The sequence below is a fragment of the Balaenoptera physalus genome (assembly GCF_965194825.1).
Source record: "Balaenoptera physalus genome assembly, chromosome: 16".
In the NCBI taxonomy this organism is placed as follows: domain Eukaryota; kingdom Metazoa; phylum Chordata; class Mammalia; order Artiodactyla; family Balaenopteridae; genus Balaenoptera; species Balaenoptera physalus.
This window is the reverse complement of record NC_138898.1, coordinates 24,042,815-24,057,777: the sequence shown is the minus strand read 5'-3', so window position 1 is coordinate 24,057,777 and position 14,963 is coordinate 24,042,815. Positions and strand designations below refer to the sequence as shown.

Here is a 14,963-nt window from a genome sequence, read left to right as displayed (position 1 = left end):
TTATTCCCTGCAATGCCTCTGGGGTTTGAACTTCCTCTGAATTTCTACAATCACCCCCAGGCCTTCAAGCCTAGCTGGCTAGAATCCTTCCTGACTGTGCCCATCCACCCTGCACGCCGCTGTGCATCTGCACTCCCATCAGGTCACAGTCCCTGCCAGATGCAGCGTTACCCAGACTTCCCTGAGCCATGGCCCCATCTGGATCTCGGCAACCTTTTCTTCCCTGGCAACCGACTCAGCTGCTCCACTTGAGTCTGAAGTTTCCTGCTCCGTGCCGCGGATCCTCACTTCCTGTTTTTCTTTCCACCTACCTAAACCTTGCCCGTCCTTTATGTTCCAACTCCTCGAAGGCTTTTCTGAACCTTGAACCTGAACTCCCTTGTTCTGACTTTTCCTGTTAGTATGTGTATGCGCCCACAGAAGCCCACGTGGCTGGAATACTGCTTTAGTTTTCCTTTTACTTTTTAATGTGGCACAACTGACCCTTTCCCCATCTAGTACTCCTTTTTTGAGAACTAAAAGCATTGGACTTGGGTGTCAGAACCGCCTGAGTCTGCATGCAGGGTAAATCTGGGCTTCCCTGAGCTTCAGTCCCCCTCAGCGGTAACATGAACTTAAAAATAACACTTACCTCACAGAACTGTCACTGAGGATTAAATGAGATACTAACTGAAAACACCAAGCAGCGTCTGGCACAGAACAGAAACACAAAAAACACTGGCTGAAGCATAACCTGGGCTTTAATCTCAGCTTGATGTAAGAAAGCAATACTTGCAATTTTTAAAATTTTAGGCAAATCTGAAATCTTAGGGGTACATTCGCAACATTGTTCAGTGTTTCTCATTTTAAGACCCTATAATATATTCTTCTGGGAAGAGTAAGGAAAACATTTGTTTCTTCTGATGAATAAGTATAATTCCTTTCATGTGACAATGGGAAGTACATAACCTTCAGCCTGTCTCATTTCTGCCTTTGACTTCCAGGGAGCTCAGAGCAAGGTTTGATACTCAATTGCAGATTTCCTCACTGACCTGCGGGAAGCAGTGTGGGGTGTGGAGAGAGCAAGGGCCACAGGGTTGAAGATGAGGGCTGGGCACTCTAGGCCCCTGCTTACCCTGGTTCATCTTCCAGGCCTCTCTGAGCTGTAGTCCCATCTCTTGTGTAAAGGGGATAAGAATCAGGAGAACAATACCTATTTTACAGGACTGCTGCGAGACAATGCACACGTGAGATCACACTTTATAAATTGCTGAAAAAGTCACGTGAAAGTTGGTTATCAGCAGGCTAGGTTTTCTAACCTACCAATACTTGCATCTTATCTTTTAAACTTTGTGTCAATCGTTTTGCAGTTTTTACACCTGTGTCTCTTAATTTGCTGTGATCCTTTCTGGACGTATACAGAGTACAAATAAAGGACAAAATTATTCCTAGAGAGCAATCTCCCTGAGAGCAAAGAAAACATGTCTTTCACTTGTTCTGTATAATAACAATTTGCAATAGAAAAACGTTTAGCTATAGAAAGAACATCTGGCTTTCGTTCCTATTCGAAGGCCAAAGGAGGTACTTCGTACTGAATTATTAAAATAAGCTGAACTGTAGTACAGACTGAGAGAATGTCCAGAACGGGGCTTTTTGTTGGGCTTGTACAGATAATGATTGGTGATCTAGTCATTCATTCCTTCTTTCATTTATCAAAGCTTACACTGATGCCTACTAAGGTCCAGCCATGCTGCTGGACGCTGGAAAAACAAAGGCGACTGACCCAAACACCAATGCCCACTCTGAAGGTGCTCACACTGCAGGATGGAGGGTGGGTATGTAAAAAATAGTTCCTCTGGAGAATACTGCCTGGGGTGAACAGGAGAGGGTGGTATTAGGGGACATGTGCAATTTCTTTAGTCAGAAGAGCAGACAGGGTTCCAGGCAGAGAAAACATACAGGGTAGTCTCCTCAGGTAACCCCAAGTGGTTCAGTTGCTCAGAAAAGAAATGGGTTAGAGACTCAAAAAGACAAACAAGGATCAAACTAAGAAGAGCCTTGCAGCTTCCAAGGAGCCTGGATTTTATTTTGGGGGGGACGGGTGTAGTCAGTGAAAGATGCCTACGGCCAGGAACTGAGGGCTTCGGGACATCACAGACATGACAGATCGACTGGCTCTTAGAAACATGGCTGCGTGTCATAAGTTGCAGTGTTTGGTTATTACTCTTCTTATGGAGACAGGACTTGGCTCTGCAGGTGGGGGCCGTCTGCTGCTGGAGGTATTCATATAGGGCCCGTATGAACATAGGCAACTGGGATGTTGAGAAGGGGCGTCAAGTTCCGGACCAGGGCTGGACTAAATGACCGCTAACGGTCCTTCCAAATCTGAGATTCCATGACTCTAAAGCAAGCCCGGAAGCTGAACTGGTGCTGCAGGCTGGGATCTGTGGTTGGGGAGCTGCCCTGGGCAGCAAATGGGTTAAGGCTCAAATAACTTTTATATATAAATTAATGTGTAGAGTTGAGAGCCAAATCTGTTCCATTAATTTTTCCATCCATTCCAGGAGCAGTTAGGTACACACCGTAAAGTTTATTTTGGTGCATGGTATACTTCACTCCATTAAAAATAAATTAATCAGCAAATTCCTGCCTGGCCCAGCTCTGGTTTATGTAAATAGTGCCCAGCTGTAATGAGTTACAAGGTGTTATTATCTCACACACACAGGAGGCTTCACTCTAGAGCTCCGTGTGCAACAAAAGCATCTTAAATAAACTCAGAGAAGGCGGTTTGATTTGTAATGTTTTCACAGAAGTGAGATATACCTCACCCTTATAGAGTTTCTTTATATGACTCATTTTATAGCAAGTTAAATGAAGGAAGTTTGATGGGGGGAGGGGCAATATGGTTCTCCGCCCCCTTTCTTCAATTTAAAGAAAATTCCCCCAGAGATGACCCACACTCAGAGGGAGGAGGGGACTGGTCCTCAAGTGCGCAGACCAAGGTGGCTCTGCAGCCCATGCTCCTGCAGTTGGGAAGGGGGTGGAAGGCTGGGCACGGGGCTGGGTCCTGGGGCGGTGCAACGAAGCCAGGAAGCGTGTGTTCTCCTCTTCTCCCCTTCTCCCCAGTACCTCGTGTAAGGGGGGACCAAGAGAGGAAGAGACAGCATGTTCCTCACCCAGTTCACTGGGAGTGTGTGTGACAAAGGGACCTTTCTCTCGACGCCTCTTTCCAAATGACTCAGGATGTGACAAGCCCCCTGGCCACAGAGGCCTCCTGGGTCCCCAGGGTCGTGGCCTGGAAGGCTGTACCTTGGCCAGAACAGCGACATCTCCATGAACTGGAGGCAGAAGCAGCAGCAGAGACCCCTGAGCCTCCCCCCTCCCTGCCTCTAACTGAGCTGGGCAGTGCTCCTCAGCTCGTGGCATCCACCATCCCAGGTAAGTTGCTACAAGACCCAGGAATAAAGAGCCATGGCAGAGAGAAGTCTCTGTTTTTTAATGGCCAACTCAACCCCACGGCTCAACGCTGGAGGACAGAGTGTGGTTACCAGTCTTGACTCAGCAGCATTACAAACTGCTCCTAGGCCACAGTGGGCCCTTGCGGGGGCAGGGGGTGTCCCCTTTCTAACCTACCCCCATTCCCTCTGTGGCCTTTGGGAAAAGCTGTCAATCACATGTTTCCTAGAGGGGACCTGGGGAGTGTGTGCAGGGGAGCTCTTGCTCAGGGCTTCTCTTGAGGGAGAGGACACCTTAGAAGGGCTACGGGTTCTCCCAGCACCGTACCGTACCCCACCCAATCAGACTCCTGGGCGTACTAAGAGGAAAATCAACACAAATGGGGCCAGGCATTTGACAGATGCTGTTCAAAGGTCAGTTCAGGCCACTTCCTGCAGGATCCTGGGCCAAACAGCCACCTCTCTTCTGGCAGTTTCTCATAGCTAGTTGGCCAGCTGTTCGGAGGGACCAGCCCATCAAAGACCCTCGTCGTTGTAAGTTGGGGAATGGGGCTTCAGGATGCTCTGAGGATTCTTCTCCACTAGAGGGCGCCAGCTCACCTCCCCTGTCAGAAGCAGATCCTCACCGTTCATGGAGTCCAGGTACTGTATCTGCAATCAGGAGAACAGGAAACAGGAAAGGGACAAGGGCAGGACAGACGTGAGATGGCATAAGGAACCAGCCTCCCAAAGGAGAGAACGGGGCGGGGGCATGAGGAGCTTCTGACCATCCCAGCTCCCAAGCCTGGGGCGGGGGGGTGGGGGGTGGGGTAGTGGTCTCTGATCTCCCGGATTATTTCATTTAAGGGAGTTCGAAGAAACAAGTCACTAAGGAAGCTCTCTCAGGCTTTAGGGAATTCCGCATTGTGCCTCTGAATGGACAGATGTCTGACACACAAGCCCTGACTTTGTGGACCAGAAGAACTGTGTGTCTGATTGTCCATTCAGGGTGGCGATGTTACCCAAGGTGAGCCAATTCCCTTCTCTGAGATTTAAGTTCCCCTGTCTGAGAAAGGGGCTCATAATAGTAACGTGTACCCCACAAGATGAAGGACACTGCTAGTCACTGGAACTTAAAAAAAAAAAACGTGTATGCTTCTACTGTGTTCTAGTGGGCCCTGACCCCATGGTTAGTGGGCCCCAGCTTCACCCCTCTAGGATGATTGAGGGAGTTTATCCCCCTGAACAATGCGGAGAGGGGACACCTGTGATGGAGAACAGGAGCAGCTGCAGGGAGGCATGGTCGGGCAGTTTTGCAAGAGGCAGGTGCTCTAACGAGTGGCAAGTCTTAGGCGATAAAGGCCACCTCTGGGAGGATTCCCAGGCTCCTGTTAGTAAGGAGATGAATAAGGACAAATGCTTTCAAGTGCACAGGCAAACTCTAGGGTGAGAGCTGGATCAGAGCAGGAGTCAGCACTGGATTCAGAAAGATGAGGCTCCATTTGAGGGTGAGAAGGCAATTGGGGGGAAAGGACAGGTGGCAGGAGTCCAAAGGCCTCATCTTAGGCCTTGCATCAACTCCCTCTTCCAAGAATTCCTTCACTCCCACTGCTTTGTTTTTAGGCTGCAGACCCTTGCACTCACCCCCAGTCTCTCACACACACCTCAGGTCTGGATTTCCACGTCTCCAGTGCAAGGAGATCAACTGACCTGTTATCTCACCTAAAAGCCACTCCTCTTTCCAATTACTCCATTTCTGTCCCGAATGCCACCACTATGCCCATCTCCTGGGTTGAAAATCTCAGCATGATCTCTGACTGGGTCTCAGGCCATCTACCAGACCAACTGGCATCAAGGCCCAGGACTAGCCTCCTGGCCTTCCCCGATCCACTCGGTCAGACTTAGTCCCTCCTTTCTTTAGCCTTTCATAGACTCTGCTCCTGCCTGTATACGTTGCAGACTGACTTATTCCAGGGTTAGCCTTGTGCCTGACTGGCTTCCTTGCCGAATCATGAGCTGGATCCTTGAGGGCAGGACTGGGTCTTACTAATTTCTGCTTTCTCAACAGAGAGGCTGGTACAATAGGTGCTCAAAAGGTTTGCTGACAGAACTGGGTCCCCATCAGAGCTCGCTGCTTCCCTAAGAGCTCCGTCACTGTTTTCCTAGTGCCTGCCTCTCACTGGGGCAATCTGGGCCTTCTTATTGGTGTGGCAGCCCTTTCCTTCAGGGCCCTCGGAGAGGTCCCAGCTGTGCCCTTGTTGTGGCCCCTGGCACAAGCCCACCGCGGTAGATGGAAAAGTTGGGCTGGTCTCTCAGAAAACATAGCATTTGCTTTGCCAGTTGCTACTCCTGTCTGAGGGCGAGTCCAGTCAACAGTGTGAGTCTCAGAATTCTCTGTGGGTGGGGTCCTCTGGCCACAGTGCCTTCTTCCCGACTCTGGCAGATTTGAAGAACGGTCAAACAGCAGTCCTGGCTTCTGGGGTTCTCTACCCTCTGAAGAGCCTTAGTATGTAGTTTTCCAGTAATCAACCAGCTGGGCCTGCTGGCCCTGTCTTCTCCTTGGAGCCAGAGCCTGGCCTTCCCCTCCTGGCTGTTGGAGGCTTGAAGGGCGTGGACACAGGTGAATAAGAGAATAACTGTGAGGTGAGGCCCCTTTGGCTCCAGGGGCCAGGCCCGTGAAGCAAAGGTGTGACTCATGGGACAGCCTGAGCTGATGAGCGGTCTGGAGCAGCTGAGGCCTCTAGTGGCTGCATGAATCACCCAGCTGGGGGCTCTAGACCAGCTGCACAGCCTGACTCACTGGGAGACCCTGGGAAAGCCTACATGTGCCTCTTCCTGCCACTCAGCTCCCTCATCTATAACATATGGACTTCCCATCAATACAGGATCCGGGGGCAGAGAGAACAGGAGTGAATTCTTCCTGGGCTCGAGGAAAACTATGTAGTTAAGCAGTCCTCACCCTGGAGCTTTCTCTTAGACGCTTTGGTGTCAGGCAGCCCTGGGCAGCCAGAGGGGTGAGGAATGAAGCAGGGGGACTCTGCTTGACGACAGATAGCACCCAGTGGGAAGAGGCTTACAGGATGTTGTGGAATGCTGCCTGGAGCCCAATCCTGTTGGAAGCCAGGAGCTGGAAACATGAATCCTGGGTGGGTACCTAAGGGGAGCTTCACTGCACCCCGTGCTGCTATCTTACAGGAGGACTGCGTGTGCCCAGGATCAGTATAGCACTGCGCACACAGCAGACAGTCGAATGTGCAGTGAATGAAAGACAACAGGTTTATAAAAGCAGCAGACTTCTCAGTGCCCTTTATTCTTCTATTCCTACTCCGTGACCCCTGACCTGGCTCATGGCTGGATCCACAGAAGGTGTTCTTGATCAGTGCCCACTGCTGACATGATCTGGTCAGAATTCCCTCAGACTGGACTCTGGGAACTCAACCTCTCATGATCCTCTGAAAGTCCAGCATCCACAGACCACAGGAAGGACCTGTTGTCCAGGAGGCTCTGGAGGGGAGGGGAAGGACTGCTCACCTGTTTCCTCACATACTCCACCAACAATTCAAGTTGTCGAGGGTCTTCACATTTCTGGTTGAAGAAGGTTCTCCAGAGGGCAGCAGCCAGCCCACGATCATCTGAAAGGACCCCCTAGAATACACAGCACAAGTGTTCTTCTGGGGCATATGGCAGAGCCAGGATACAAAAGCTGGGGAAACTGTGAACACGCTAGCAACACAAAATCAGCTCAGAGGGACCTTACAGATACCATGAGAGAAATGGGGCAGCTACTTGGTAGAGCTTGGAAGGGGTCTTCAGAGAGCATCTGGTCTGACCCTTTCATTTTATACAGGGGAAGAACATGGGACCCAGAGGGGCCAAGTGACTGGCTAATAAGGTTGATACAGAGATGGGGCACATGTCTGATGGACCCTCCTAGGCCACAACTCCCTCTACAGCCCACCCAGGCCCAGGCAACACCTGAGAGGCAGAGAAGAGAGATGGGAGCAGCAGTGGTTCCACTGCCGTCCACAAGGAATGGGCTTGGAGTACTGTGAGTATATATTTCTTCCCAAGAACAGAGGTGAGTGTAGGTTGCACCTTCTCCCCTGGTCCAAGGACACACATCTGCAAGGCAGCTAGCTCTTTAGCGATGAGAGCCAGGTACCTTGGCCTCAGTGTCACCCAGCTCTGGGCTGGCTATGGCTGGCCCAGCCTCTCCCTGCCTGTCCCTAAGCAGAGGAACAGGCTGTTCGGCAGGATTGCCATGGGCCACAGGGGAGCGCTCAGAGCCTGTGTGTGCCTAGCATTGGGTGTCCTGGCACAGAAGAGAGAGAGCTCTGTTGGGAAGCCCAAATATCACAGAGGCCTTCATCCTGGACTAGGACCATTTTCTAACTTGGAACTCTGAGGAGGGAGAGAGGAGGGTCTTGCTTCCTGGGCAAGGGTGACTAAAGGGAAAGGCCCTGAGAAGTTGCTCTGTCCAGGTGCCAAGGTAGTGTACGGAACCAGACAAAGTGCTGACTGGGGCTTGGAAGTCAGTTAGAAGACGGGATCAAGTCTGACCCTGCCAGTACCAAGCTCAGAGACGGTGGGCAATTTAATAAAGCTGAGTCTCGACCTTCTTATCTATTAAACAGAGACTAAAATGCCTGCCCTACTTACAGCACCTTTGAATTATAAGAGATAACGTAAAGGTGTTTTGTTAAGTGTAATATGTTAGGTACAAAGATTAGGAGCTTGTTTTGGCATGCAGCTGAGAATACAGTTGAAACAACAGTGAGATCTGGGGATCAGACCACCTGAGTTCAAATGGCAGCTCTGTCACTTGATAGCTATGTGGCCTTTGGAAAGCCACTAGCCTTTCCTGAGCCTCAGTTTCTCACAACCTAAACAAGCAAAATAAAACCTATTCCACAGAGTTGTGAGAATTAAGAGACAATGGCCATGAAAGGCTCTGTAAGTGGTAAAGCATTACACAAAGAGCCAGGATCACTTATTCGATGTCATGCTGTGGTCTGGCCCCCGAGGCACTGCAGTACATGAGGTCTGGCTTTAGGCCTGCTGCCAGGAAGGGCCATGTCCAGTATGGGGTACTGACAGTTTGGTGGAAAAACCATCCACCTGTCCCAAATGCCCCCTGCTAAACACCCCTACAATTCCAAGAGACTGTCCTGGCACAATGGCTGAGTCGGGAAAACCGGCTTCTTCCGGCAGATGGGGACAGGAGCCAAGGACAAGCTCAGGCACATCACTGTTCTCCAAGCTATTTGCTAACACAACAGCCTGCCTGTGTCTGAAGTGCCCTGGGCACATGCCGGAGTGCTGCTGGCAGCGACTCACATATGCTACACGAGAGGTAACAGGAGTGGGAGCGAGTGTTATAAGGACTTAGAAAATGAGCCCAGAGCGCAGGACAGCAAAAGCCCCGGGAGCCACGGCCTGCCGCAAACAGGCAGCCTTGGCGATGGGTGAGATGGCTGGGAAGGGCCAAGTCCATAATCAGTCAGGAGGAAAAGGATGACTCAGAACTCAGATTAACAATGATAGCAACCTGACTGTTCCAGACTGTCAGAGCTCCTTCACACACCTGGCTCCGATGGCGAGGTATGCCAGGAAGAACAGATGCTATTACCCTCGTTGTAAAGGTAAGTACACTGAGGCTTAGAGCTTCTCTAGCTAACTGGTGGTAGGTTTGGAAACAGAATGCACTGGTGAGGTCAAGGGATGGCGCTGACTGGCTCTAGTCAGGATGCGGTACCTGGCATAGAGTGGGAGTGCAACACAAATGGCTGAATAAATCAACGAACCCAACTGCTGCCTTCTTTCCACCACACTTCTAGTAAGTCAGTGAAAACAAACTGGTCTGAGAGAGGAAGCGGGAAAGAAAAAGGGGTGCCTAGGAGGCAAAAATTAGTTTGCATAGCAATTTTCCCACAATCTACTGGGACGCCTACTTGTTTTCCCTCACGCTACAAAAAAAGCATCCTTCAGGAAATTGAGACACCTAGGTCTAGAGTAACCGAGAGGCAGCCAAAGGGACTGTCCTGGCCCTGGAGGACCCTGGTTATAGTTAAGAGTTTAAAGTGGTGGAGCCTCACTCAGTGAGGGCTGATCTGACACCACTACGTGCTTAGCATGATGGTAAGAACACAGAGTCACAGTGATACGGTCACAGCTCACAAGCCGCTTGCAATCTAGTTGAAGGGACAAAGCTAGAGCACATCAAACAGCAGCACAGAATTAAATCCTGGAGAATGAACAAATGCTAACCTGTACAGGAGACTCTGAGGAATAGTCAAGACATGGATGGTTCCTCAATCTTCAGTCTTAGCTTCTATGAAAACTCCTCAGAGACTTTCCCAGTCCACACTAAGTACACCCACCCCGTTATTCTCTATCACTGTGCTCTATTTGTAATCAGATATTTATTTGCTTGTTTACTTATTTACCGCCTGTCTCTCCATTAAGAGATAAGCTCTGGTGGGAAAGAATCAGACCATGTTTGTTTTATTTACCAGCATATCCCCAGTGCATCACACATGGTAGGCACTTAATAAATACCTGTTAAATGGATGGATGGATATTGAAATTCAGAGTAAAAAAACACAGACCTAGAGAGGTCAGGGAAAGCTCTGTGGAGAAGGGGGCCTTAAGAATGGAGACTATTTGGAGAGCTACAGGACATTCTAAGCAAGAGAGAATAATATTAGTTCATTGAACATTTACAGAGAGAGTGCCTACAAAGTGCAAGACCCTGAAATCCTCAGGTTCAAAGCTGACAGCCTCAGCTACTGCCCCCCACACCTGGTTGTCCAGGACAACCTCAATCAGACACGGCATATCTGTGGAGCAGTGAGGCAAATGGTCTCACTCAGAAAGAAGGTTACACATTGGAGGGCCGTGGGAGATAAAGGTGGACAGGACATGTCACAAATGGGGACAGTTCACAGAAGGCCTGGAAGTTCCATGGAGGAATTTGGACCTAATGAAGTAGAAAACAGGAAGGTTCCAAAAGTGTTCAGGGGTGGGGCACAATCCAAGCAAGATTCTAGGAAAAGGGTGCTGTAGAACAGCACTGTCCAATCGAGCTTTCTGTGATGACGGGAAACAATCTACAGCTGCACTGCCCAACACAGTAGCCACTACTAGCCACACACAAGTACTGAGCACCTGAAATGTAACCAGTGTGACTGAAGAACTGCATTTTCAATTTTAATGAATTTAAATCAAAACAGCCACATGTGGCTAGTACTAGAAAGCACAGCTCTAGAACCTTGTGACTGCCGGTGTGGCCTGCAGAATGGCTGCACACCCCCTACAGCTCATGGGCCACGCAGAATCGCAGGCCTCACCTCAGACCTGCTGGGTCAGAATCTGAATTTTACCTAGGACTCCAGATGGTCTGCATGCACACTAAAATATAAGAAAAACTGTTCCAGAATTACACCTTTAAATTACTTGGGGAACTTTTACAACTACAGATGCCCACCTACAGTTAAATCCAGAACTTCTGAGGGAAAGGGCCCAAATAATGGTATTTCTAAAGCGTCCCAGGTAATTAGTCTATTTCCCAAACTTTCCCACTCTGAAAAGTCACCTGGTGTGCTTGTTGAAATACCAGGCCCCACTCCCATTGAATTGGAATATTTAGTGCAGTTCTCAATAATTAGATTTTAAAAGCACCCCAGGTGACTCTTGCGCTCAAGCATGTGTCTAAGATGGCTCTGCCAAGATGGATTTGGGATGGGGGGACAGAACATCTTTATTAATGTGGGTGAAAGGAAACAACTGAGCCATCTGCAATAAAGACCGCAAACAAATGCTGAGAAAGAAAATTATATTTCTTCAATTCTAAGCCTCATTCTTTTATATACTATAAGGTTTCTGAAATCAGAATGTATCTAATTTAACAACTGATGCATAGATTTAAGCAGTGTTTCTCAATTCCCATCCCACAAAGCTCATATTGAATTAATGATGTATGCAGTATGCAGTCTTAATTGCTCTCTTATAACTGAGGATATTTAGTAGACTGGGAATTGGGAAACCTCAATTTTAACTAGTCCTATGACCCTAAGCAAATCATTTAACTAAATTTTTTTGTAAGCTCATGTCCTGGCTTTAATTATTATCTTCAGGGTGATAACATTTCCTCCAGCCTGAACTCTAGTTTCTTACTTTCATCCTTTATGCATTTCTTCCCTTCTTCACTCTTCACCTGCCATGTGCCAAGCACCATGCCAGGCAACAGAAACACAGAGTAGACACTGCAACTACACAGGAGAGATCCTCACCCAGTGGGGTGACAGTTAATGCTAATGCAGCAAGTGCTGTGGAGCCCAGGAAGGGCAGAAGCCGTTGAGCCTGGGGAAAGTTCTTGGGCCTGTGTCCCAGAAGGGGTGATGCTTGCATTAAATCTGAAGGTAACCACAAAATGAACATAAAAGCACATGGTTTGTTAACAAGATGAGGTATGATGAATCCTGGTGGTATGCATACAGGTTCATTACAGCATTCTTTTGCCTTTTCCATGTGTCTGAAATTTCTATAACAGTTGAGGAGAAAAAGATGAGAGAGATGCCACAACATGGATGAATCTTGAAGACATTATGCTAAGTGAAATAAGCCAATCAGAAAAGAACAAAAACTGTATGACTCCACTTATATGAGGTACTTAGAGTAGTCAAAACCACAGAGACAGAAAGCAGAAGAGTGGTTCCCAGGGGCTGGGGGGAGGAGAGAATAGGAGACTAGTGTTTAACGGGTACAGAGTTTCAATTTGGGAAGATCAGGAAAAGTCCTGGAGTTGGATGGTGGTGATGGCTGCTCAACAATGTGAATGTACTTAATGCCACTAAAATGTACCCTTAAAAATGGTAAATTTTATGTTATGTAAGTTTTACAATAAAAAATGAGATAGATCTAAATGTTCTCATGTAGAAGGATACCCAAGATATATTGCTCAGTGAGAAAAGCAAGTTGCAGAATAGTAGTATATGCAGTGTAACTTACATTTGCATGAAGGAAATAAATACATAGGTGCTTGTGTATGCACGGGTAACACTTATAAGGACACCCAATAAACTATTAACAAAGTTTTCCTCTGGGACAGAGAATTGGGCAGGAGAGGAAAGGGCCCTTTTATTTTCTATTTCAACCATTTATGCACAGTTTTATGAATTTTTTAAATGAGTATGTATTGCTTTTATAATTAAACCCCCCAAAAAAGTGTATGATTTGACCGTGATGTTGATGTGTGCATGTCTTCCTCTCTCTGAACGCATCTGGGGCTGAGACTGTGACTGATTTGCCTTTGTCCCTCCATCCAGCACTCCACAGGCACTCAATAAATGCAGACTAGTTGAATGATCTGACCATATTACATAGTGCTTTCTTTCTCAAGTACTAGGCAAACTGCTGGGCACACTCATTCTAGTTGCTGAGTCAGTGAAGGTGAGGAAACAGTAAAATACGAAGCCATAATGGCAGGCAGTGATGGTGGCCCCTGAAGCTTCTCTCAGAGGCTCTCATCAAATGCCTTTGTTGGGGGAGGCCATTGTTCTGCCTAAGGCTCAGTAAATAAGCTTACCTCATCATATCCCAAGATTGCCACATAGAAATTATTTGTCATAAGCATCATGTTCTTCTTCAGGATATAGGAATTAACCTACAGAAACAAAATGGCAAAAACAAAAGTATGAAAGAAAGGAAAAAACCAAAAAGTATGATTTTTGGCTCTTAACTTAGCAGAACAGAGAGAGAGGGCCCCTAACAGGTCAAACTGCCTGTCCATCCTCATTTCCCTGATCTGTCAGGACTCTCCCCAGTTTGACAGCTTCTTTTAGATTCTGGTCCCAAATTATACAAAGCAGTAACTCAGTTTTATGAACTGAGCCCCAACTACACGTCGGGCTTTGTGCTAGATACTATGAACACAAATTAAAAGAAACGTTTCTTGACTGGAGGAGCACACAGTCTAGTAAAAACAGACATGTAGAAAATAATCACACTGCAATGTACTGCCTCATATTCTATCCCAAAGGTGGTGAGTGATAAATACATTTTAGTACAATGGTCTCCACTTGGTGAGGCTGGGAAGAATTCTCTAGGAGGTAATGTTTAAGTGGACCTCAGAGGAGGAGGAGTCTGACAAGAGAGGGTTGGGGGGAGGAAAGAGGACATTCTAGACACAGGGAATAAGCTGTACAAAGTGCAGGGGCAGGAAAGAAAATGGGGAGTGCCAGGGAGGGCGAATGGGCAGGAACACTGGAAAGGTAGGTTGGGACCAGGTTAGGAAAATGTCTTAAGGGCTACTCAAAGGAGCCTGTTGTAGTGAAAGGACAAAAGAAGGAAGTGGTCAGAGGTGGGAAGAGGAGGAAGAGAGGCAGGGCTGTGAGTGAGATGCTGAGGAGAAAGGTGGGCCCCTGAGGCTGTGGACAGGAGGGGAGAATAAGACGGGCTGCAGAAGTAAGACTGTTAATGTGAATGGACTGTTTTAGAAATGCAATGCCAGTGAGACCGTGGAGACTCAGGTAGAACTCCTCTCAGAGAATAGCCAGTGAGCCTTCAGAACCTAGAGTGCAGTTCACGGAATCTCTTCAATAGGATAAAACTTTGACCTCCGGGAATATGCGAAGGGAAAGGGTACCGTATTTCATTCCTCTCTGGGATCCCAGCAGAAAACCTGGTGTAATGTGTAATACATAGAAAGGACTCGTTGACTATTTAAACTGACAAGTTTTAGAAACACCCCGAAGTCATCTGGAACTTTACATGGAGAATAAGATTTGTGCTTAACAACCATGACCACTGCCCACCATCATCACCTCCATTTACTGAGCACCTGTTATGGGCCAGATGCTTTATGGACATCATCTCCTCTAACTGTCGCCGGGGCTCAGAGAGGCAGATATGCTATAGTCATGCTTTTAAAGACACAGAAAACTGAGACTCAGACAGGTGAAGTGACTTGCTCTAGATCCCACAGCAAATTAGTGATAAATCCTCCAGGTCAGTCTGAATCCAAAGTCCATGTGCCTGACATTCCGTCAGGTTCCTGCCTGCAGGAAGATAATTTTACTTTGGATCATAAATCAAATACTGAATGATTTCATCCTGTGGTTCATAACTGGTCTCTGAAGGAGGGCAGAAAGGAGTAGTGAAAGGATCTGGATTTAGTCAGAAAACTGGGTTCAAGTCATAATTCTGCTGTATACATAGGACGTGATCTTGGGCAAGTCAAGTAACCACTCTGAGTCTATGTCCTTGTCTTTTAAATGCCCTATACAGAGGGCTGGTTTGTAGAGCAAATGAATTAGCATGTACTTCATTCACTCATTCATTCATTCACTCCACAATGTACACTGAAAGCCTTGGTAAGCTGCAAAGTGCTCTGCAAATGCAAGGAATTATGAGTAATACCTTCTGGTTTGTTTATATAAAACTAAAACCAGCTCCAATACTTTATAGTCATGGACAATTTTCAAAAAGCGAAAGAGAACTGTGAAGCTCAAGACTGGAAAATGTGAGATTGGATGCAGCTGCTTGTGTAAT

General features: G+C 47.6%; 1 protein-coding gene and 2 long non-coding RNA genes across 4 annotated transcripts in view; 1 reads left to right on the top strand and 2 right to left on the bottom strand.

Annotated features, from left to right (window-relative positions):
- The window catches only part of LOC309645408, a 191,169-nt gene that overhangs the window by 88,532 nt on the left and 87,674 nt on the right, over positions 1–14,963 (bottom strand). The window lies entirely within an intron of this gene.
- The window catches only part of UQCC1 (ubiquinol-cytochrome c reductase complex assembly factor 1), a 96,162-nt gene continuing 81,921 nt past the window's right edge, over positions 723–14,963 (bottom strand). For both annotated transcript variants that reach the window (XM_082430348.1, XM_082430349.1), the window contains 3 exons: positions 13,000–13,077; positions 6,945–7,058; positions 723–4,085 (listed from right to left, as the gene is read on the bottom strand). In XM_082430348.1, coding sequence (XP_082286474.1) covers positions 3,951–4,085; positions 6,945–7,058; positions 13,000–13,077 — 327 coding nt within the window. In that variant the 3' untranslated portion in view covers positions 723–3,950. The remainder of the gene's footprint in view (positions 4,086–6,944; positions 7,059–12,999; positions 13,078–14,963) is intronic.
- LOC309645398 overlaps positions 7,068–14,963 on the top strand; it is a 33,953-nt gene continuing 26,057 nt past the window's right edge. The window contains exon 1 of the long non-coding RNA XR_014254866.1: positions 7,068–12,080. This is a non-coding gene — a long non-coding RNA (uncharacterized lncRNA). The remainder of the gene's footprint in view (positions 12,081–14,963) is intronic.